The 26,481-nt window shown below is 33.5% G+C and overlaps 1 protein-coding gene across 1 annotated transcript in view; it reads left to right on the top strand.

Moving 5' to 3' along the window:
• Positions 1-24,946, top strand: part of abhd17c (abhydrolase domain containing 17C, depalmitoylase) — a 47,548-nt gene extending 22,602 nt beyond the window's left edge. The window contains exons 2-3 of the mRNA XM_051114424.1: positions 2,584-2,763; positions 22,952-24,946. Of these exons, the coding sequence (XP_050970381.1) occupies positions 2,584-2,763; positions 22,952-23,171 (400 nt within the window). The 3' untranslated portion in view covers positions 23,172-24,946. The remainder of the gene's footprint in view (positions 1-2,583; positions 2,764-22,951) is intronic.
• The last annotated feature ends 1,535 nt before the right edge of the window (positions 24,947-26,481 follow it).

The following is a 26,481-nucleotide window of genomic DNA, read 5'->3' as shown; positions in this document are numbered from 1 at the left end:
TTTTTTTTTTTTTCTTTTCTACGCTCAGTTCTGTTCAGTTCATAGTTCTTGTAGTTCCATTTGGAAAAGTTTGGCCCCTTTTTTTTTTTTTTTTTTTTTTTTTTTTTTTTCCCTTGAGGTAAACTTGAGCAAAAAAATGAGATTTCTGTCTAAAGCTTTCAAATTTGCAGTCAAATACACCCCTTCCCCCATAATCAGTGCATCATGTTTTTGTACAAGGCATAAGAAGATGAGAAGAAATCGTATTTTCTTTGTATCTGGTTTAATTGTGTACAAAACTTTGTAATAATTTTGTTTACATTTATACAATTGTAGATATTTTATTTAATTTGATACGTTATTGGTAATGCTACAATAAACTAGTTAACCTTGGCTAACTACATGAGTTAACATTAACAATGAAAATTTCTTCGAAAGCACTAATTAATCATACATAATGTTAATTTCAGCATGTACTATTTTAATATCAAAACTTATATCGGTTAATATTTAATGACCTTGGCTTACTAACAATGAACAAGTGTGTTTTTGTTAGCGAACATTAATAAAGATGTAGAAAAACTGTAGTAAATGTATTGCTCATTGCTGGTTAATGCATTATCTAAAGGTAATTAAGGAAGGTTATTTAGTGTTACAGATTTGGCACTGTAGTTTATTATGTAAAAAAATATCTGTAAAAATGTTTTAATTTATTACATATGGTTCCCTCATGGCTATTGATGATGACGTTGATGATGGATAATAATAATAATAATAATAATAATAATAATAATAATAATAATAATAATAATAATAAATCATCATTATTTATAAAATAAATACATGTTTATTATGTATAGAATTATAGGCAAAAATGTTTTAATGTTATATAGGTTTCCTTATGGCTGCTGCTGCTGATGATGACGATGATGGTTAATAATAATAATGTTTATGTACAAAATTATAAGCAAAAATGGTTTAATATATTATATAGGTTTTGTAATGCTATTGATGATGATGGTGATGATAAAAGTAAATAAAAACAATAATAAAAAATGTTTATATATAAAATTATAAGCACATATATATTTTTTTTAATTATATAGGTTCCCTCATAGCTATGGATGATGAGTGTTAATATTATTAACGATAGTAATAGTTTATTATGTACAAAATTATAAGCAAAAACGTTTTAATATATTATATAGGTTACCTCATGGCTATAAATAAATAAATAAATAAATAAATGGTAATAATAGTAATTTATAATGATTTATATTTAGTTTTATTATTTATTTATTTTATTTTATTTACAGACCAATTTCTATTAATAAATTTGAACAAGATTGTGAATGAAATTTCAGTGCTTGGGTGAAGGGTAAGATTTTTGGTGAATAACATGTAAAATGATGTTTCTAATGCAAAATCTGACAAATCCATAAGTATCATATAATTTTTGCAGCTTGACAGTCACTGACTTGACTACTTTAATTTTTGGGTGAACTATTTCTTTAAAGAAAGTTTGGCTTTTTAAGCCATCCATGGTTTTTCTTTTTAAACAAAATCCAGTTTATTTACAACGGTTCACAAACAAATTTTCCCAACAGTAAGCTGGTGGATTGTTGTTGATGGAGATGAATTACCTCAGTGATGTTTTCGCTCTCCTTTCATCTCATCTCATCTCTAGAAACTTGATTTTCAAGCCTGCATTTCACAGAGTCTATCAGCTGGATCATATGGGTGGTTGTTTATTTACAAGAGCCCTCTCTGCCTCCTCTTTTCACCCTGTAATGTCTTGTCTGTGTGGGAGACGCCGATGGAGACCTCATGTTCCGTTACCTGATAAAATCTCGCCAAAGCTAGTCAAGTTCAGAGGCTCATGTAGCCAGCGCTCTCCACGGTACACTTTGTACTGCTGTGTGTGTGCATTCGTGACTTCCAACTCACGGCTGCTTTGTTTCTTTGTGTCACCCGGCCCTGGGCAAGCCTACGGTAAAAACCTGAAAAAGTCTGATCTGAGGTCAGACTTCAAACGCATTTGCTTTCCGTCGGTGACCCCGGCGCACACCTCAGAGCCGCTGCCGCTGATCAGGTGTCAGACCCGACTGCAAAGCCGCCCGGGAAAGTCAGAGAACAAAAACCTAAAGAGCATACCAGTGCGTTTTCTCCTTTCGTTCTCCGTCTACGCCTTGACTTCTCACTTGCTCCCCTCTAGCATTTCCTTTGAGCGCATCTTAAAGTGTCAAATAAAGCTTCAGCCCTCTGTTCACTAGCTTAGGGACTCACTTAGTTCTTTTATGGAGTCTGCAAGTTTATATTCGCATTTCATGTCTGTATTTTTAATGGCTTCCCTTCTGTTCTTGACCAAACATGCCATTTTGTCCAATTGGATTATCTAATAATATTCCTTGATTTGCCACAAATTGCCATGTTGCTATAGACACAAATGCAATTCAAAGTAAACAGCACAAGCTGTTAGCATTGTGACCTAACTTTGCCCACACAGATGAGAGTATGCCAGATTTGTACCGTTCTTGAAGTGTTAATGTGAGAGATAATGATTTGCAGCTGTTTTTAATTTTTCTCTCTCTGTTTCTCCCGAAGGTATGGCGTGACTCCGGAAAACATCATCTTGTATGGCCAGAGTATAGGGACGGTGCCGACGGTGGACCTGGCGTCCCGTTACGAGTGCGCGGCTGTGATCCTCCACTCTCCCCTCATGTCCGGCTTGCGTGTGGCCTTTCCCGACACGCGCAAAACCTACTGTTTCGATGCCTTCCCGAGGTAAGAGAATGTGGATGCAGACTCTTATAGCTGCGCTATGTTGTTTTAGCATTTTTAAGATGCTATTGTAGTGTTTTTATTATTATTTAGATATTTTTCAAAAATGTTTTCACTTTAATTTAAGTTAATGTATAAGTCATTTTGTTTTTGTTGTTTGTATCTTTTTTTAAAAATATATATTATACATTTTTGTTTTAGCTATTTCAGTTTATTTTAATAGATCAAGTTGAACTAAATTAAAAAAATGTTGTTTAAAAAAGTAATTTTTTTTTGTTTGTTTAGATTTAATTTGATTTTAAATGTTTGTGTATTTTAAGTTGCAAATATGTTTTATGGATAAACAATTAATTTTTTTTCAATTTTATAGATTTTAGTTAATTATAATAAACCTGCTACACTACCATTCAAGAGTTTGGGGGGAAATCATCTTTCTTTCTTTCTTTCTTTCTTTCTTTCTTTCTTTTTCTTTCTTTCTTTTTTTAGAAATTTAATACTTTTCAGTTATGATAGCTTATTCAGTAATGATGCATAAAATTGATCAAAAGTAATAGTGAAGACATTATGGATAATACTTCACATTGATCCATTTATTACTTAATGTAATTGACTTCATTAGTGAACATGAACTATACCACTTGATCATTACTACTGTACATTGATTTTGATTTCAAAGTGTACTAATACATGATTAAAATCATGTTGCATCTATTCATATTGCAGTTGGTCTGTTTGCATCCCCCTTTCAGAATCGTTAAAAACTTTAGTACTGACCTGAATAAGATATTTTACACAAAAGGTGTTTACATATAGTCTACAAGGGAATATAATACTTGAATTTATAAAACTGACCCTTTTCAAAAGTTTATGTACACTTGGTTCTTAATACTGTGGTGTTAGCTGAATGATCCACAGCTGTGTTTTTGTTTAGTGATAGTTGTTTATGAGTCTCTTGTTTGTCCTGAACAGTTAAACTGTCTGCTGTTCTTCAGAAAAATTCCTTAGGTCCCACAAATTCTTTGGTTTTCCAGCATTTTTGTGTATTTGAACACTTTTCCACTGACTGTATGATTTTGAGATCCATCTTTTTACACTCAGGGACTCATATGCAACAATTACAGAAGGTTCAAATGCTCACTGATGCTCCAGAAGGAAAAAAAAACATGCATTAAGCTGGGGGTGGAACTTTTAAAGCAAATGGAGATGTGTACATTTTTCTTATTTTGCCTTTTCTTTTTAGTACTGCCCTTCAGAAGCTACAGAAGATACTTGCATGTTTCTCAGAAGACAAAATAAGTTAAATTTACCCTGATCTTCAAATTCCAAAAGTTTTCACCCTCTTAATGCATGATTTTTCTTTCTGAAGCATCAGTGAGTGTTTGAACCTTCTGTAATAGTTGCATATGAGTCCCTCAGTTGTCCTCAGTGTGAAAAGAAGGATCTCAAAACCATACAGTCATTGTTGGAAAGGGTTGAAATACACAAAAATGCTGAAAAACCAAATAATTTGTGGTACCTGAAGGATTTTTCTGAAGAATGGTGTGCGGTTTAACTGTTCAGGACAAAAAAAAGGGGCTCATGAACAACCATCACTAAACAAAAAAAAAAAAAAAAAAAACGCACGCATGGATTATTCAGGTCACAACACAGTATAAAGAATGACGCGTATGTAAACTTTTGAACGGGGGTCATTTTTATAAATTCAATTATTTTCTCCTCTTGTGGATTGTGTAAAGGGAGATGTAAAGTGATCTCCCTTATTTTGGTGAAATGATTAACATTTTGCTGATTCTGCAAGGTAAACTTTTGACATCAAATGTGTGTATTATGTGTGTCTTAAGGAGCACAACTGTTTGTTGATAATCAGAAATGTTTCCTGAGCAGCAAATCAGCATATTAGAATGATTTCTGAAGGATCATTGTCTGTGACTGAAGACTGAAGTAATGATGCTGAAAGTTCATCTTTGCATCACGGGAATAAATTACATTTTGAAATAATAGAAAACACTTATTTTAATTGCTATATTATTTCACAACATTACTGTGTTTCTGTGTTTTTGATAGAAAACGCAACCTAGGCGAGCATAAGAGAGATTCAAAAACAAAAATAAGCTTGCTGACCTTAAACGTTTGACTGATCGTGTGCATGATCTCAATTTTTATGCTTCATTGTTATCCAGTTTTGTGTGCATTATGCTTTAGATAATCCATAAATAAGCTTTGGCTGGTTTGTTGGCATTTAGGATCAAACCAATAACAGCCTGAAGGGCTACACACGAACCGCGGAACCCACACAGATGCTAGCAGGAACATCAGGAAGCTCAGAATGGGCCTCATCATTCATACAACAGGATTATGAACGAGTCAAGAGTTAAAACAGAGTTGACTTTGCAAATTTTCCTTGACACAGAGAGACCACAGTTACATCCTGTAAACCTCATCCAGCATTCATGCCAGCTACTCTTAAGCTTTGTTCCCTTACCTGCTATTTTCCATTTATACGGTTTATTTTTGCTTCTACGCGCTTTTGGAAACTACTACTAGAGTTTTATAAAGCGGGAAGTGACTTATGTTTCACCAAACTGGGCTAGAAAGTGCTAAAAGTGAGCCATTTGACTTCCTTTCAGCAGTTCAGGCGATGGCTTTCAAGTGTCCCACAGCTGTAGCTGTTTGGGTTTGGTTTTATTATTTCTTTTTTGTGCTTAAAAGTGAAAGTGGTTGTAGAAGCTGAGTAATGAAATGAAAACTGAGGTTTGAATTTGGAGGCAGATATGATTTGCATAAGTTGTTGAATGTTTGGAGAATTGCAAATATGCAAACTGTTATGTTTTGCATAAAGTTCTTTAATCTAGATGGCGTATATACAGTAGAAATGTTAACAGTGCAGATTCTGGTATACCTTTTATATGCATATGGCTATTAGAGTGGACATTAGTGCATGGTTAATATATAAACCTTTTTTTGCATTTATAGTTACTGAGATTATGCAAGGTGTAACTAAAAGTAGTTTTGCTTAAACTACTAACAACGTTTTTCAGTAGTGTGACATTAGTTCAGCTATTTTTATAGTAGTCTAAATTTTCCAGCAACAAGCTAGATGTTTTTTTCCGTCAATTAACACAACAAAACACTGCGTGTTGAGCATACAGCTGTACTGCTCCCACGTATGCAAATTAACAGGTTTGAAACTGGTTTTAGATCTATTTTTGTGTTGTGGAAAATATTTCATGCTGCTCTTCATCACTGTTTTTAATTTAGTTGTGTAAACGAGGGTGTTATGTTTAGCGTAAATGTATTCAAGTTTGAGGCTGTCAGCAGTCTTATTTTAGTACTGTTGAAGTATATTGATATTTCAGTTTAGCTTTTAGTTGTATTTTTTTTTATTTAAATTTTAGTTTTAGTAAATTTGTGGGGGTTAGTTTTATATAGCTATAAAATCTATAAAATGATTCTGTTTTCATTAAATTTAGTATTTTGTACTAATTTAGTACATTTAATGTAGTTGTGAAGGCAACATTCAAGTTTAATTTTTCATATAATATTTATAGATTTTTTTTGAATATGTTTTTATTTCAGCATTATTTTATTTACTGTAAATGATTTTTAGTAGTTCTACTTTAACAAAAATAACACTGGCTCCCATCTGTTTAAGATTTTTCATTTATTAAAAAAAATTCTTGTTTTTGTGCCAGAAAAATATCACTCAAAGTTAGTTTGTAGCTTACATTGTGGCAAACTTTCCAAGTTGCTTTCAATTAATCATGGAACAACTATTTTATTTTATTTTATTTTATTTTATTTTATTTTGTCAGCAAGGATGCATTAAAAGTAAAAAGTGACCGTAAAATAACATTTATAATGTAAAAAAAAAAAAATATATATATATATATATATATATATATATATATAGAACTATTCATAAAAGAATGCTGACATAAAAGCTTTGCCATACATTACATTTTAAAATAATGTTCAAATAGCTTTTTTTTTTTTTTTTTTTTTAAATTGCAATAATATTTCACAACATAATGCAGCCTAGAGACTTCCAAAACATTAAAATCCCCCAAAACATTAAAAGACCCCAAACGTTTGAATGCTAGTGTATGTGTCATATAAAACATTTCTTTGAGAGAAAATTCTGCATACTGTGACATTATTCCACTCCTACTAGATATAGCAGAAACTGGACATGTGGATGGACTATAATTGCACAGCATAAGAACGAAAAAAGCGTCTGGTTATTGTGTTGTGCTGCTTTTATAAGATTTGAACGAGAGAACTTTAATACCATGCCTAATATGACAGGTCTGCAATTAACATTCATACGTGACTTGTACAGTATAATTGCACAGATACACTCGCACGCAGGCTTTATTTCAGTCTCACTGCTGAGGACAGAAACTTTGATCCATTCTGTCAAATAAAATCTCCCGCTAAGTCCTCTCAAACCCGAGAATTGCAGGATGTCTGCTCTGACAGAAGGTGTGTTTTGCTTGGACAAGTTGTCGTGGACTTCTATATGTGTAATTGCTCTTAAAAGCCGCACCTGTGACCGGTCACGAAAACCTTTGAACGGCAGCGCGAAACTGCAGTTACGCTCATACTGTTATATTACACAGCTTGAAACATGTCAGATTACACAGATTATCTTGAAGTATTCCTGGTAAAATCGAAGTAGTTCTTTTGAAAGCTCCTGTCGGGATAGTTGACACCGTCAACTGTTTCTGTGAACGCGCATCGCTTTTCCCTGAAAGTGCTGGGTGACGCGTTTGTTACCTCTGAATCTCATTCCCTTCATCTCGGCTGTAACCTCCGCGTCTGGCTGCTTAGATAAAACCGGTGAGAAACTGCTCACCTGTGCAGGAGGAGACCTATCTTTATTCTGCACTCACTTACTGTATATCAGTCATGATATTCCCTCATCACGACCTGCAAACCCTTTTGCTTCAGCTTGCTGTTTGTAATAATGTCTTTTCTGTCACTCAGATTCCCCTGCTGCGGTTTTCACTTGCAGCTTCATTTATGATGTCACTGAGATGCTTAAAATTAGACCAACAAAATATGCGACTCACTAAAGTGCTATTTTTGACGAGTTATCAAAATCATCATAGCAAATGGTTGCTGCACAGACAGGAGTCGTTGTTGCATGTCATTCGATATTTCTCAGTGGGTTCCTGCTTTCAATATGAAATGTTTTGGCAGAGACTGTATGAGGAAACAAACCGTCAATGAGAGAAACAGTAGCGCTCTATGCTGTGTAGATTTGCGTTTCAGTTATCAGTAAAACCAATACCACTGAAAAGTTTGGGTCCGTTCAATTTTTAAAAATTGCAGTTGCAGTTAAACTGAAATATTGTGAAAAATGTAAAATTTCACATTTGAATACATTTTAAAATGTAATTATTTATTCATATGATAAAAAGTAGAATTTTTAGCATCATTACTCCAGTCACATGATCCTTCAGAAATCATTCTAATATGCCGATTTGATGCTCAAGAAACATTTTTTATTATTAGTGTTAAAATCAGTTGTGGTGTTAATATTTTACATTTTTGTTCTTTGAATACACCGTAAAAAAAAAACAGCTTAAAAGAGTTGTTTTAACTTAGCATTCGTTCTGCCTTACAATTAAGTTTACTCCACTCAGATATCCATGTTTTCACGTAGTACAACTTAACATTTGTTGACTAAACTAAAAATTTTAAGGCAGCATGAACAGTTACTTTAAAGGAGAAGTCCACTCACCAGATAATGTACTCACTTTGTACTCATCCAAGATGTTCATGTCTTTCTTCAGTCGTATAGAAACTGTTTTTTGAGGAAAACATTTCAGCATTTTTCTCCATGTAATAGACTAATATGTAAACGATCCCAGCCAAGGAAGAAGGGTCTTATCTATAAATAATACAGTTTATATACTTTTTATTGTCAAACTCTTGTCTTGTCTTGGCTTGCTTTCCCTGAACTGTGTGTATTCTGACTCAAGACAATTAGGGTATGTCGAAAAACTCAGATCGTATTTTCTGCCTCAACTTCAAAATCGTCCTATATCGCTGTTTTACCTTTTTTGTTAAGGGTGTTTGATCTTCTTTGCATGTTCACTCTGCAAAGGCTGGGTCAGTAGTTATGTAACGATGTGGGATAATTTTTGAAATGATTTTTGAAGTTGAAAGAGAAAATATGATTTTTCAACATACCCTAACTGTCTTGAGCCCAGAATATACAGAGTTCAGGAAGAGCAAGACAAGATGAGCGTTTGAGATTAAAAAGTATTTACATTTTTGTTTTTGTTTTTTTTTTTAATGAAAATAACCGATTGTTTTGCTAGATAAGACCCTTCTTCCTCACGTGGGATTGTTTGAAGCCGCATTTAAACTGCATTTTGGAAGTTCAAACCATACCTGTCCATTTATATGGAGAAAAAAGCTAAAATGTTTTCCTCAAACACAGTTTCTTTACGACTGAAGAAAGACATGAACACCTTGGATGACAAGGGTGTGAGTACATTATTTGTAAATTTTTGTTCTGGAAGTGGACCTCTCCTTTAAGTTGAAACAGCTTTTTAAATTATTATTATTATTATTATTATTATTTTTTTATTTTTTTATAGAGTAGAAAGTCTAGAATAACAGCATTTATTTGTCTTCATTTGTTACTTTTGAACGATTTAATGCAGCCTTGCTTAATAAAAGCGTTAAAATAAAATCTTACCCAAAGCACAGTCAACTCAAAGTAACTCTCAAATTGATTTTTGTACTGTACAAGCATGTCTGAGTTTAAATGATCACAAATGCATGCACAATAGTGAAAAGCAAATGTAAACTGAGTTTGCAATCATTCAGATTGGGCACTGGTCGTCCGTCTGGGTTTCTCAGCTTGCATCTCATAACGCATCGTGGAGTGGGCGTCCACGGCTCATCACCAGTTGAAATTGTGAGCTCTTTCTGACAAGATGTCACCATCAGCCATGCTTAAATATGATTAAAACTGGATCATTTCAAATATATGCTGCTTTTTCTCCATGTCAAATTTGCTCCAGTTTCAGGGCCCTATGATTTGTGTGACGCTGAAAACCTGGACGAAATCACAGAACCAGTCATGAAACTGACATTTAAAGTATAACACAGAATGTCATAGAACTTGGCAAATTTGAATACATCAGAATATGTTTTAACATCTGCTGTGCAGCAGTTTGCCGAAAAATAAAAGGAAATGTTAAATTTGCGTTTACATTTTACAAGCTGAATTACATTTGTAATGTTTTATACCTCATTTGAACTTTGTTAAATGTATATTAAATTCTAAAGCCAGAAAACAGTCAACACAGCTTCACACAGGACCATAATATTGTTTAAAAAAAAAAAAAAAAAAAAGTTACATTTTTAGAGCTCTGTGATTTCCGTGAAATTCCAAAGTTTGGGTGAATTAATCAAAAGCAGGTCATTACACTTAAATCAAATCATGATATGGACTAGTATCTCTAAATATTAAGCAAAAAGACTATTTAAATATGAATTGTTCATGGAAACAACATTTCCAGAACTGCTCTGAAGTTTCTTCATGAGCATTTTACAGTTTCTTTTGAGAGAAACTATCGTCATATCATATATACACACAAAAATGTAAAGGTATTCATGGCAACCCATCAAAATAAAAGTTTGGTTTAACTTAAATTTTTAAAACTTTATTTTATTTAAGGAATTAAACTTTACAATAATTTTAAATTTTTTAATTTTTAAAATGACATTTTATGCCTTAATTTGATAACCAGAAAAAAATAAATATTGTAAAAAAAAAAAAAAAAAAAAAAAAATAAACTTTAATAAGGTATTTTTTATGCATTCAAATAATTAGACATACTTAAACAGAATTTGGTAATAAAACAGAAGGTGAGAAAAATTAAAACATTGCATAAGGCCCTAAACGTCATTTTTGTTAAACGTTTTAATAAATTGATGTTAAGTTGTATATGTTTTATCATTTTAATTAATTAGACTTGCTTTTTGACTAATAAAATGTCATTTAACCATTACTTTTTCATTTTTCAAAAAAAAAAAAAAAAAAAAAAAAAAATGGAAAAAAATAGAACCCGAGAAAAATTTAAACAGGAAAAAAAGGAATTTGGAAAAAAATAAAACACATTTCACAGGGCCCTACATTTTATTAATTCAGTTGCTTCTTAATTATTGCAATTTAACTAAACGATTAAAATGGATTCCAGGAAAAAATGAAAAAATAAATAAATAAATAAAATGCGAAACACAACTTGGGGAACCTATATTTTTGCCTGTTATTTTCCATCAGGCAAATGATTTTGGTGTATTTTATATATAATAAATATAAATATAAAATATGTATTGGTGAGTGATCTGACTTGCCTTAAATGGATTTTGGTTTCACTTTTTGTCATTAGCTTTCGTCTTAGAGTTCAACCTTTCGGCTGTGATCAAATTTCGCCCTTAAGAGGCATCACAAAAGCTTTACGGGTAACACCTCTGAAGATCTCACATGACTGCTCGTTTGGAAGTTGACCCGATACTCCTGGGTTTAATCTTCAAGTCCTCTTTGAGATGCTGACGGTGGTCACAGGTCTTCTTTCCCTGTGTTAAATCTCAGCGAGTGACTGTTTTCATCAAAGACTTTCTTGAGCTGTGCTTGAAGAGAGAAGGAACAAAAGGAGGTCAAAATAATAATAAAATATCCAAGCATTCTTAAGAAGGCGTTGAAGTCAAGCCTCGGTTAAGTTGGGTCTAAATCGTAAAGCAGGATGCGGATTTCTGGATTAAACGCGATTAGACGCCAACGGCCGGTCTGGGACGTCTCTTAATCGCTGATCCCGTTTTATCCGTCCTCATATTTAAATCTAATTAAATTGCGACAAGATCAAATTGCAAGATTAAGGGCTATAATGGGAAGATTACAGCCGTAGCTCTGCGACAGAGCTTAAGAAACACGTCGGCAGAAGGAGACTGACGGAAACCTCCTCAGTCTCGTTTCGCTCGCTTTCTACTCCAGACCGGGTGAAATTAGCAATGGTCGGGGGCGCGTTTCATTGTAATCAAAGCCTCTCTCTGAGGCAGATGTTCTTTTTCTCGCTCTCTTTTGGGTGATGAATGGGAGTCAGGGAGGCCTGATTCTCTCTTACTCCGTCAGCTCTGTCAGTGTTTCATAATGAGAGGCTACAGTCGTGAGAGATTGAACCGTCTCTGTGTTCTAATAGCTCGCCAGCCGGCCCCGTCAAAAACCCGTAATGAACACGAAGCCAGCTGACGGGAGGTGTTAATGAGCTAGCTGTCTTGACGCCGGCTTGCAATTTGTCAAAAGCATTATGGTTTAACACGACGGCCGTTCCCCTTAATAAAATGTGAAATCTTGGAGTGGGTGGATTCGAAATTGGGATCCTTTTTTTTTTTTTTGAGCAAGATGAGTAGAGTTATGAGGATTGAAGTGGTGGGATAAGGACGGATGAAGCTTCAAGTAAATAGTTTTTGCTGTACACCAAGTCGGATGAAGGTCATGATGGTACTAAGGTGGCATTGTGAGGTTTGAAATTCATTCGCTCACCTGTTCTTTTTCCCATAGAGCACAATAGGAATACTTGAAATCTTCTTGCAGCTCTTTCCATGCAATGACCGTGACTACAAGCCCCCCCCCCAAAAACAGCAAAACTACATAAAAGCACCTTAAAAGTAGTTTTTACAGTCTTCATAAGTCGTATGATGGTTTTTGTGAGTATTAGATGAATATTAAGATCATTATTCACTAAAAACGTCAGTTTCTAGGTATCATATGGCTTTTTTTTTTTTTTTTTTTTTTAAATCTTTCATGGTGCTTTTGTTTTTTCCAGTCTTTTTTTGAGCTTGATGTGGTCACTATGAGCTATTACTATTAAAAAATGTTTAAGACAATAAGGAAGAATAGTTTTATAATGATTTTTCTCATGTGATACTTTAAAAAGTAATTTAAAAAGTTATCATTATAGTTGTTTACCATTGTGTAATTTTACAATATTACTACTACAACTAATAATAATTATAATTTATTTTATTTTATATTATTTTATTTTATTTTATTTTATTTTATTTTATTTTTTTATTATTTTAATGTCTTAAATCTTAAAAACATTAAAATAAATTATTCTAATAATTCTATATATTCTAATATAATGATTGCATTGTAATGTTATTTTAATGTTTTAAAAACTAAAATAAATTGTAATATATTTTATATTCTAACATAATAAACTTTACAATGCCGCTACTACATATAATAATTGTTGTTGTTGTTGTTGTTATTATTTATTATTATTATTATTATGGTTTTAATGTTAAATAAAAACATTAAAATAAATTATTCTAATAATAATTATTTATTATATAATTGTATTGTAATGTTATTTTAATGTTTTAAAAACTAAAATACATTATTGTAATATATTGTATATGTTCTAATATAATAAACTTTACAATACTACTACATCTACTACTTCCAATAATAATATTAATAATAATAATAATATAATAATAATATTTTATTTTAATGTTAAATAGTTATTCTACTAATTATTCTATTTATTCTAAAATAATAATTGTATTGTAATGTTATTTGAATGTATTAAAAACATTAAAATAAATTATTGTAATATATTCTTGTATAGTAAACTTAAAAATAAACTTAAAATACACTACTACTACTACTACTACTACTACTACTATATATTATTATTATTATTATTATTATTATTATTATTATTATTATTATTATTATTATTATTATATTCCTTTTTAATGTGTTAAATAAAAAACATTAAAATAAGTGATTCTAATAATTATCTATATATTCTAATATAATAATTGTATTATATAGTATTATATTAATTGTAATATAGTTATTTTAATGTTTTAAAACATTAACATTAATTGTAATAGATATTCTGTATATTCTAATATAATAAACTGTACAATACTGCTAAAATAAAATATTTTATATTATTGTTTTAAATAAAAAAAAAAAACATTAAAATAAGTTATTCTAATAATTATCCTGTTTATTCTAATATAATTATTTATTTCATTTTAATGTTTTAAATAAACATTAATATACAATTGCATTCTAATATTTTGCTTTAAAAAAAATGTTATACTAAAAATACTTTAAAAAATAAATAAATAAAGCAAATAAATAAATGTATATAAACTCACATACGTTTAAATTAAATCATAGCTTTTGCGATTTGATAATCGCCTTAAGCTGTATCATGATTTCGATTTTTATTTTAATTAATTGTGCAGCTGTGAACTCAGCTGCATGAAAATTTTCTAGATTCTTTTGAGTTCCACAGAAGAGCAAAACCACAAGAGTTTGGAGCACAATGAGTAAATAATCACAAACTTTTCATGTTTGGATAAACTATTCTTTTAAAATAATAGCGCTTTTGGGAGTTAAGAGGCTGGTGTTTCATAATTAACTTGGACACATCTGTTATTTGATTGTTATCAGAGCACAGTACAGATGTTCCTCAAATGTCTTGGAGAGAAACAGCTGTTTTTTCCCCCTTATGTCAACCCAGCCAGTGATGAGCAATGTGTAACAGATGCCACTCCATTACATACCTTGCTGAAGGTGCGTTCACACTGACCTCAGTTCGTTGAGGGTCTCTGTTGCTAGTTGGCATTTGTACTTAACTGTACGTGCGACTGTATGCAGTAGTTGTCGCGTTGCATCATTGTTTAAGCTAAACTTGCCGCCATTCACTGGCACTTGCGCTCAATCGTCCACTCTACTAGAAAACGATTGACCTGGGGGCATTTCAAAACTCTGTCGGTGTGAACCCCACCTTCAAACAAACATAACATCCTGAACAGTCCTCAGATTACAAGACTGGAAGCAAATCTGGCGATCTCAGTTTTGGAAACAGTCACTGCCAAGTCCAGGGGTTCTCTTCCAGTTACTGATTCCAGATCCAGTGGACTCGAGGGACTCGGAAAGGTGTGTGTGTGTGTGTGTGAAAGATTTGGTGCCTGTTGTGAATGGACAGTCAGGCTGAATGAAAGTTTAATGACTCTCCTGTCTCTGTAGATTTGCCGGCTGCAGTGTGGCATGGTTTGAATATTAAAATGCGGTGAGGGTTGACTCCTACAGTCAAGGTCTCTTAGAGAGCGACGAGGGGTAAAGAGGAACAGAGAAATGGGGTCTCGTCTCATATTGATTTTTGCGGTATTGCTTCCCTTTCCTGCTCCATGGGTCATGTTGGCTTAGCTTTCTTCAAATGAACTCTTGAACTTCACTGAAACATGGGGAGCGTCTTAAGCAGACTTCCAGTGTATTGATTTTTCATATCTTGTCAATTCTGAATATTTGAATCTGTTACAGTACATATTTTCCACAGTATTGATACACCAACTGGACCAGCTGAACCAGTGTTCTCGCTTTGTTTCCACTCTGAAACAAACCGCAATGTGTATTTTAATGAAAGAAGTATATAGTTCATTGTTCTGCAAGTTATAGAGAGAACAGAGTCATTGTTTTTACACGTGATGTTTACACAAAATGATGAAGTTGATGATTGTATCTTAATCTCTTTATGCCCTGCAGTTGCATTTAGAAGATTAGAGCTAGGCAATTATATACTTCACATTTTGTGATGATACAAGCAATCAAGCAGTTGAGATGTGCTATATATAGTATATGTCGGCCTATAAAGGCTTGATGGTTTGTAAAGTGAAGTAATTAAGATAATTAATGAAATGTATTTTTATTTTTATTGCAGTTGTATTACACTAGTCAGGTATTATTATTATTATTATTATTATTATTATTATTATTATTGTCACCTTTATTTGTATAGTGCTTTTTATTCATATTATTGAACTGTGGAATCTTAGGGTATGTTTACATTACATTAATTTCGCTAAAAGCTGAAAAGCTTTTCCTTCACATTCTATCTTCATTTCAGCTTGTTTCTGCCACTAAATAAAAATTTGTATTGCTGCAATTTTATCTCACAATTCTGACTTTTCTTGCAATTGCGAGTTCATTCTGACATTGTTAAAATGTCAATTGTGAGATATAAATTTGCAATTCTTAAGTCAGTCATTAACGTTTTCAAATTAAGAATTGTGAGTTTATATCTCACAATTGACATTTTAACATTATAATATTATAATCTCGCAATTCTGACTTTCTAACACGCAGTTGTGAGTTTATATCATGCAATTCTGAGAAAAGTAAAAATTGTGAGTTTATATCTCGCAAAAATGTTTTTTCGCAATATAACACGCAATTGTGTGTTTATAGTCAGAATTGTGAGATATAAACTCGCAATTCTGAGAAAAATCATCTTGCAGTTTATATCTTGCAGTTTTGACTATTTCTTAGATTTGCGACTTTATTTATTTATTTATTTATTTTTTTAATCTTGCTATTTTAACTTCATCACACTGTTGTGAGTTATCACACAATTCTGAGAAAAAAGTCAGTTGCGAGTTCATATCTTGCAGTTGACATTATAATGTTATAACAATCTTGCAATTCTAACTTTATAACGCTTAATTGTGAGTTTATATCATGCAATTCTGGCCATTTCTCATATTTGCTACTTTAGAATTGTGAGTTTGTCTCGTAGTTTTGACTTTATAACATGCAATTGTGAGTTTATATCACAGAATTCTGAGAAAGTTAAACTTGTGATTTATATCTTGCAATTCTGACTTAAAAAGTTGCGAGTTTTTATCTCACAATTGACATAACATTTTAATCTTGCAATTCTGACTTTATAACAAATAATTGTGAGTTTGTCACGCAATTCTAAGGAAAAAGTCAAAATTGTGAGCTTATATCTTGCAATTGACATTATAACTTTATAATCTCACAATTCTGAGAAAAAAGTCAAAATTGCAATTGTTTTTATGTTGCAGTTGACATTGACATTGACATTACAACAACAATCTCGCAATTCTGACTTTATAACACTTAATTGTGAGTTTATATCTTGCAATTCTGACTTTATTTCTCAGACTTGCGACTTTTTTTTTTTTTTTTTTTTAGAATTATGAGTTTGTCTCATAGTTTTGACTAATAATAATACATAACATGCAATTGTGAGTTTATATCACGCAATTCTGACTTTATAACACTTAAAAGTCAAAATTGTGAATATCTCGCAATTGACTATTTCTCATATTTACGACTTCAGAATTGAGTTTGTCTCGTAATTTTGAAAGTCAAAATTGTGAGTTTTATCTCGCAATTCTAACTTAATTTCTCAGAATTGCGAGTTTATATCTCACAATAGATATAACATTATAATCTTGCAATTCTGACATTATAACACTTAATTGTGAGTTTATATCATGCAATTCTGAGGAAAAAGTCTTTTTAATTGTGAGTTTATGTTGTAATTCTGACTTGTCTCAGAATTGCGAATTTATATCTCGTAATTGACATTATAACATTTATAATCTCGCAATTCTTAGAAAAAAAAGTTTTTGTTTTTTATATGGAGATGATAACATTTTCAAAAGCTTTCTATTTGAAACCTAATTTCAGATGGTCGTTTTTAGGCCCAATAGGCAGTGTAAATGCATGGGCAAAACACACAAAGTTTTCCATTCTTAGTTTAAAAACATTGTCATGTAAACGCACCCTCTATGACCAAAAGTATATTAGATACTTAGATACTGTTCAGATTTTCTTTCCTAAATGTCTTTTTTCCCCTCATGGTATTGAAAATGGTATTTAATATTGCTATTTCTGTGAAGTCTGTAAGTATTTGATCAAAGTCAGACATTCCAGTATCATAACAACACGACCAGTCAGTGTGGTGTCTTTCGCAAGAGCGAAATGTCAGGTGCAAATCCTGGAATTGATGTAAAGTCCAAAACTAGGCAAGAATGAATCATTCAGGATGGGGGAAAAAGAAGGAAAAACACATTTGGATTAAGTGTGCTGAGGTGGTACAGTTTTTAATAAGAAAAAGATGAGTCAGGTGAAGGTGAAGCCAACCAGTGCCTCGAATCAATTCTGCTCCCTTACAGACTTCACAGAAACAGAATGCAGTTTTGTGACTGTTAGTCGATGTTTGTTAGCTTTATGCTAGCATTGCAGATCTGCTTGTTTAAAATTGACAGTTTTTCTCTTCACATCCTGAAAATATTAATGATGACTCTTGGTCACAGTGGTGTTTTTACATTTTTTTGTTCAATAAAATGTACTATTGAATGGAAATGTTCCACCTGCCTCTGACAAGCAATAGCAAGTAGAAAATCATAGTTCACAGCAGTGACATAACCGAAGGTTATTGGCATAAAGCTAAAATCCCATCCAAACTTTTAGTAGGAATTATATCAAATTAGCATGGTCACATTAACTCCAGTTTTGCCAATTTTCATTTTTAGGTGAACTGTCCCTTTAAACTAAAATCTGGGAATGCACATGTAAGGGATTTAAGTCAATTTAGCTCAAAGGGAATCATTTAAGATTGAACAGAATCTCCGTTTTACAGCGGATCAATGAATCGGCCAGCGATTCATTGAGCGAGCCGTATAACATCAACTCTGTACTGGATACTAATATCCAAAGTATAGTGAAAACACTATTTATTAGCACGGTAACAAGGTCGGCAGTTTAAGACATTAATTTATAAGCACAAAACACAAGATACTTCTCTTTTCAATATGAATAAAAATTTATTGGAAAAACCTAAGACACATAAACTAATCTAACACATAGACGCGCATTCACACATTCATACAAGTTGCAGAAAGAGAGAAAATGAAGAAGGACTGAGTTTGGAAGAGTGAGATATGAAATCCCAAGTTTATAGCATATGTATATGCAGTTGCTTAGACCTGAACAACCATCAATCATTTAATTAACCCTTGCAGTGAGTTTCTCAATGAGGTTATTAAACTTTATATTAAATGCACCAGTTCAGCTAGAATCTGGAGGTTGTACTTGCATTGCCTTTGTATTAAGGGGTTTCCTTTGATGACGTCGTTGCAGAAAGGGGTTCCCCAAGGTTGCTGATTGGTTGGAAGTTCATGGTCGTTGGAAGTGATGTCTTGGGCGTTGGCTGGAGGGTGGAGTCGTGTACGCTGGTTGAAGTCTTAAGGCGGGCACGAAGTCTGAGACACGGCTTAGCGGCAGAACTTAATTTAGAACACGAAACTCTCAACGGAAGGAAAAGATTAAAGTAAAAGAGAGAAATGTGACGATCTCCTCATGTTTTCGTTTTAGAGGAGTGACTGGCGTGCAAGCCAGGAAGCGTTCAAAAACCCCCAAAAAGCAGCGGCAAAAATGATGGCTAGGAGCATGGTTAAAAGAGATGGCAAAAAGCACAAACTAAAAGCCTAATTTTATGGTGTCCTGTGGTTTTAGCTTTGGACACTTCCCAAAATGGTGTCTTGACCAATTAGAAGTTGTCTTAACTTGGGATATTGCTGTGTTTCTCCTCCCAAAACATAAATCAACACGTTATCTTGTCAGCCACATGGTCAGAATTTTCCCGCTCTTGCAGAGTATAATTTGGCCATGATTTCTATAACATGAATACAATGCATTTGACAAAGAATTGATCGGTAGAAACGTTCAAAGCATGAACTTTCAAACTCATACATATCAAACATGAATATAAACCCTTAAGCTATTTAATAGTTATTAAAAGGACATACAGTTTAGAACATAATGTGTGGGTAACATACATAATAGGGAGTTATGCAATGGTCTGATGTTCATTCATAAGTCCTTTTAAGCATCGTTTTGGGTAAAAGGGACAGTCTCTCTGCCATTCTGTGAACTAGGGGCATGTTCTGAGGAACAAAGGAACTTAGAAGGAACTCCGTCTGGTTCTTGTCTTGGGTGGGGGAGCACCACCCAACAAAGTTTCCTCATGTTATGGTCCTGATGTGCTGTATCTTTGACCATTAATCTTAGGTTTCTTGCCCCAAAATTGACAATCTCCTTTCTGAGTTGGGATTATCAATAATTGTGTTCTTTGTGTTAATGTTGCAAGTTGTTCAAAGCTGTGAAAGTTGGTTGGTTAGGCTTACTTCAGGCTGGCTGGGGCCAGGGTATCCTGGACAGATTTATGACGTGGTCCTGGGCCTCTTTGTGGAATTTGGCTCTTTGGTTTCAACCAAATGTTCTGATCGAATCTTCCATTTGTCTGATTCGCTCTGATACCCTACACAGACAAGTAACCATTTGAATAAAAACACAACAATGAGTGACACATTTCATGCATTTTATTCCAGAAACTTGCATAACACCAAGTGCCTCTTATGAAAAAGTGTTCAAACTCAGACGAACTGCACTATATTATAGGCCTCCTTGGTCATGGGATCCTTCTACTTGGCTCTCAAATCTCATAAAATATTCTATTTGATCATAAGTTGTGAAATCGACAAGGGAAAGACTGACTGGCTAAAATAGTCCTTTCAATTAGAGCTCCCCTATCAATTTAATAAAGCGTTCCCCTGTGTGTTGCCTGATTAAAAATACAGTATTCACACTTTGTCAGTCATCCACTGGAATGTGTTGGGTTGAAATTCATGCTGCATATTTATTTGGTCGGTGTTTGTATAACTGCATCGTTCTTCATAGGCGGTGTAATTATTCCATCAGCCTGTGTCACGCATTAATCTCCTCACTTACTCAAATTTGATTGCCTGTGCACCAATGAGGAAAATAAGCAACAATTAGGCATGTTGAGCGACAAATTAATTAGCATGCCTGTTTGACTTTCCTCTGGACAGGCCTGTGAGGATCACGCCTGGGTTAGGAGAGCTGTACTGGCTGTGGTGGAGCTGGTGTGGATATTAACCTATGATCACCATTATAAATTGTGTTCACTGCAGTTATATGAGTATAGACAATATGCTGAGTGAGACATTTCGGTGTAAACTGCTTTCTGTGATGTGTGGAGTGTTAGAATTAACACATGGACATGGGTTATTTGTCATTGTATTACTGCGTTATGCATTTATTTGATCAAAAGTACAGCAAAACGGTAATAATGTGATATATTAATTAAAAAAAAATGTTTTCTATTTGAATATCTTTTGAAATGTAATTTATTCCTGTAATCAAAGCTGAATTCAGCATCATTACTCCAGTCTTCACTGGCACCTGATCCTTCAGAAATCATATGCTGATTTGCTGCTTAAGAAACATTTCTGATTATTATCAATGTTGAAAACAGTTGTGGTGCTTCATATTTTTGTGGAAATCTTTTTTGAATGCGGAGTTCAAAAGAACAGCATTATTTGAATTAAAAGTATTTAGAAGTATAACATTATACTGTAAAAGTTTTTACTGCCACTTGATTAATTTAATGTATCCTTGCTGAATAAAAGTATTAATTTCTTTGAATCTTACTGCCAGGATTTGCACAAGGTGCTTAAAGTGCTTTGACTTTTTTAAAATTTCAGGCCTGGAAGACCCATTACAATAGCAATATTTCTGAAGATATACTTGAAAAGTGTTTGAATTATTCAGAGACAATGTTAATGTTATAAAACTGTTGAGCTAAAACTGTCAAGCTAAACCAGTAGTAGAACTGATAGTGTCATGTAAACATGGCTGAAGATGCAAAAAGAGAAACAGATGAACCAAATCAACTGAGTGAGTCATTTACACGGGAAACACTCAGATTGACTTTTGTGATTGAAGTGATTCACTAGCAAAAACTAGATCAAATTAAAGATCCATTCATTTTCTAATTTTGACATGGCTTGTAGTGATTTTAAGAAACATTTGTGACCCTGGACCACAAAACTAGTCTTAAGTCGCTGGGGTATATTTGTAGCAATAGCCAAAATAACATTGTGTGGGTCAAAATTATTAATTTTTCTTTTATGCCAAAAATCATTAGGAAATTAAGTAAAGATATTTTGTAAAATTCCTACTGTAAATATATCAAAACTTAATTTTTGATTAGTAATATGCATTGCTAAGAACTTTTATTTGGACAACAAAGGTGATTTTCTCAATATTTTGATTTTTTGCACCCTCAGATTCCAGGTTTTAAAATAGTCGTATCTCGAGCAAATATTGTCCTATCCTAACAAAGCTTATTTATTCAGCTTTCAGATGATGTATAAATCTCAATTTTGAAAAATTGACCCTAATGACTGGTTTTGTGATCCAGGGTCTCATTTAAAACCATTGCATCATAACATGATTCACTGTTTTGAAGCAGTTTGATCAGATTGTGTATTGCGACTCATTTGATTCAGATCGGGCCTTCAAATCGCGTATCGCAAATCATTTGATTTAGATCAGGGGTCGGTTGCATAAAAGGTCCTTGTAAATCAATAAAGTAGTGATTGAAAAGTCCTTGAAAATCCTGGCAATCCTTAAATTAGTATTTTTTTTTTTTTTTTTCTTTTTTTTTTTTTTATAGTCATAGTTAAAATGAGTGTTCTTCAACAACTGAGAATCCATTTTACTGATATTAGTACCAACAACTGCTTATTTCTTTTGGGTGCACAGCATTATTATGAAATCTACAAGTTTTTATACTGGTTATTGTGGCATCAACCATTTCATATTTGTGACCCAGGACCACAAAACCAGTCATAAGGGGCTTTTTTTAAAACTGAGATTATATACATCATCTGAAATATAAATAAATAAGCTTTGCCATTGGTGTATGGTTTGTTTGTTGGCCGAGATACAACTATTTGAAAATCTGGAATCTGAGAGTTCAAAAAAATCAAAATATTGAGAAAATCACCTTTAAAGTTGTTCAAATGAAGTTCTTAGGAATGCATATTACTAATCAAAAATTAAGTTTTGATAGATTTATGGTTGGAGACCTACAAAATAACTTCATGGAACATGATCTTTACTTAAGATCCTAATGATTTTTGGCATGAAAGAAAAATCAATAATTTCGACCCATACTTTTTGAACCATAATTTTGCTACTTATCACTGGTTTTATGGTCCAGGGTTACATTTCCTTTTAAATGGCATGTAAAAAGAAAACAAACTGTTGTTGATCACTTTAAATATTCCTTTGCATGCAAGATGGTCTCTTCCTGTCTTAGTTTGACACTGCTTGACCAGAAAACCTGTAAAGTGGATTAGATGTACCACAATTAAAAACAAAAATCAATAAGTTCTCAAGCATCACATTGATTTACTAATTATGTCTAATACAACGTTTTTGTGTCCTTCTATGTTTCAGCATCGACAAGGTGTCAAAAGTGGCATCTCCAGTCCTGGTCATCCACGGCACAGAAGACGAAGTGATCGATTTCTCCCATGGCTTGGCCATCTACGAGCGATGTCCGCGCGCCGTGGAGCCTCTGTGGGTGGAAGGCGCCGGGCACAATGACATCGAGCTTTACGCTCAGTACCTCGAGAGACTCAAACAGTTCATCACGTTCGAGCTGGCTACCTCCTGAAGACGCGGCGCACATAAGCTCACACGTGTCGTGTTGGGTTCCCCTTCACCCAGGGCCGAGGACGCCATCAGTACTTGCACTTGCAAATGAAAAAAGCTGAAGTCTCTCTCTTGGTATTTAGGAGCAGGGCGTTTTCATCCCTACGGGGGAAATGCATTTTAATGATTTCAAACCACTTTCTATTCTTTTATACTTGATGAAGAAACGTTGACATTTTGCACCGCATTCAATAAGTTGCGTTTGATTTTATTTTTTCTCTTGTTTTCGGTGATGTTTTTTTTTTATGCTCCTCAAGGGTTAATTAAACTGCACTTTTATTGTGCAGGTATTTTCAGGTTATTATATATTTTTTGATGATCTTTTTTTGGCGGGAATTGTCATAGCATTCCATTTTATGTTTCAGGTAGATTAGTACAAGATAAACCAGTAATGACTTTTTTACATGGCCAGTTTGTTTGTGTGTGTGTGTTTAGGCGCGTTCATACGCACTTGCGTTTGTGTGGTAAAGGCCGCTAACATTTCGGTCAAAATAATTGTAACTTGGGCTAATTAAACTGGAAGACCTGTGGAAGTGACTTGACCCATAAATGATGAAGACGTACCGTCTGTTACTTCGAATACGGTGGGAAAGAGGAGTCGTGTTGTCTTTTCAGCGGTGAAACATGGTGCTTTGTCACAACACAGCATTCAGGGCATTGTTTCGGCTTAAACACTACATTGTTTTAATCGTGGGTTGTATAAAAAATGTGAAATTTCAAGCTTTCTCTTTTGCTTTTAGCATTGACCTTACAATAAGCCTTATGTTTTGAGACATTTCGCTCTGACATTCCTGTCAATGATTTCTCAGAACTGGAATTTTGAAGATTTTCTCTGGGCTCCTGCTCGCTGCTACTCTAATGGGAAAATCACTGTGAAAACTGAACCTTCGCTAGATTAAAAATAAGGTACCACACCTCCTCACCATTTTGACGTTCATCCTCTTTTCCAGACATCGGACGAATAAAAAAAAAACAGGAAAATAATTATTCATTCAATGTTTTTCCCCTCCCATACGGCAGATGAAGGACAGTGTTTGTAGACATTTCACCATAGCACTACATAAGATAATCAGAAGTGTTTTCCATTCTAATGAAGGATGTCGATTGCTACCAAACCGGTGCGATCGTCTGATTGTATGTTTTTAACACATAGCAGAAGTTGTTGTCGGTTAACTTGACTTGTTGTATTGCTGTAAGGTTATGCCGTGGCGGTTCATGTATGTTGTTGTTCGGAGATGAAGCTCTTTGACCTCAGTGGACTTGAGACACTTTTTAAGGCATGGCAGAAACTGACCACATCTGAGCCCGTCATTGCTTTTGATACTGATGTTTTTACAATGTTTTTTCAGTAATTATTAATATTTACACCTCTTTTAATGCTGGTTTGTAAGATAACCGTACTGTACACCCTCTCTCTCTCTCTCTCTCTCTCTCTATCTCTCTCTATATATATAGGTATGTAAGATATGAAGTAAATGGTATTTAGCTTTGATTTTTATTGACACTGGAATCACAGTATGCAAATATAATGCAGAGAAAACCCTAGTTGGTACAGACACTATTGTGTGTAGGTTTCTTTTTGTTGTTTGTTTTTTTTTGTTTGTTTTTTTTTTTTTAAATATATCTTTAAAGCCTTAAATGTGCCGCGAGACAGATTATTGTTCTTTCTGTTGGTTGTTGCTTCATTGCAACACAGTGGTTATTGTATTGCATATAAAGGAATAAAGGATGCATGGAAACCCAAACTAGTCGATATGTGAAATCTTTTAATGATTAATGTTGTTGGCTTTTCTTTTAGGTTGAAAATGTTTACCTGCAAACAGCTCTGCATGCTTTAAAGGCAAAGTGCACTTCCAGAACAAAAATTTACAGATAATGTACTCACCCCCTTGTCATCCAAGATGTTCATGTTTTTTTTTTTTTTTCTTCAGCCGTAAAGAAATATTTTTTATTTTAGATAAACATTTCAGGATTTTTCTCCATATAATGGACGGCTATGGTGCCCCGATTTTGAACTTTCAAAATGCTGATTAAATCTGCTTCAAACGATCCCAAATGCAGTTGTAAACAATCCCAGCCGAGGAAGAAGGGTCTTATCTAGCAAAACGATTGGTTATTTTCATTAAACAAAAAAATATACAATTTAAATACTTTTTAATCTCGAACGCTCGTCTTTTCTTGCTCTCCCTGGACTCTTTGTGTTCTGGTTCAAGACAGTTAGGGTATGTCCAAAAACTCCAATGGTATTTTCTCCGTCAACAAAAATCATTTCAAAATCATCCTACATCACTGCAGAAGTACTGACACAGTCTTTGCAAAGTGAACATGCAAAGAAGATCAGACACCCTCAACAAAAAAAGATAAAATGGCAATATAAGACTTTGAAGTTGAGGGAGAACATGAGATGGGATTTTAATGCCATATGTTTTGCATTGCAATATATATACTTTCTAGGCTATTAAAATTGCTTATTCAATTATGCTTTTCTATTGGAAGTATCAGTAATTAATAAATAATATTATAATTAGTGGTGTCAGAATTAGCACGTTAAAAGAGAACTCCACTTCCAGAACAACAATTTACAAATAATTTACTCACCCCCTTGTCATCCAAGATGTTCATGTCTTTGTGTCTTAAGTCCTAAAGAAATTATGTTTTTTGAAGAAAGCATTTCAGGATTTCATCGTCTGTGTACTCCGGGTCAAAAAGGTAGAGTATGTCGAAAAACTAATGTTATTTTATCCTATAACTTCAGAATCGTCTGACATCATTGTACCTTTTTGTTTGTCAACTGCGATTGACTAAATTGCACATTCTTAGTCTTTGCGCGTTCTATTTGTAAGCACTGGGTCTGTAGTTCCACGTGACCTTTCAACGTAATTCAATAGTACCTGAACGCGCATCCCAGAACCTGTGCTACACAAGCTTTTGTGCTTAAAAAGTATACAAATTTTTATTTTCCGAAAAAAGATTGATGGTTTCGCTAGATAAGACCCTTCTTCCTCAGCTGGGATTGTTTAGAGCCCTTTGAAGCTGCATTTAAACTACATTTTGGAAGTTCAAATCCTGAAATGCTTTCCTCAAAAAAACAATTTCTTCACGACTGAAGACAGAAAGACATGAACACCTTGGATGACAAGAGGGTAAGTAAATTATTTGTGAAATGTTGTTTTGGAAGTGGAGTTCTCTTTTAACGCTGGCGATAAATTTTTTTCAATTTAACGTGTTAAAATATTTAACGCAGGGGCGGGGCTAGGTTTGGCCATCACCTT

The sequence above is a fragment of the Labeo rohita genome, chromosome 7 (genome assembly GCF_022985175.1).
Source record: "Labeo rohita strain BAU-BD-2019 chromosome 7, IGBB_LRoh.1.0, whole genome shotgun sequence".
Lineage (NCBI taxonomy): Eukaryota > Metazoa > Chordata > Actinopteri > Cypriniformes > Cyprinidae > Labeo > Labeo rohita.
Note: the sequence above shows the minus strand (reverse complement) of the source record. Positions and strands in the feature narration are given on the sequence as shown.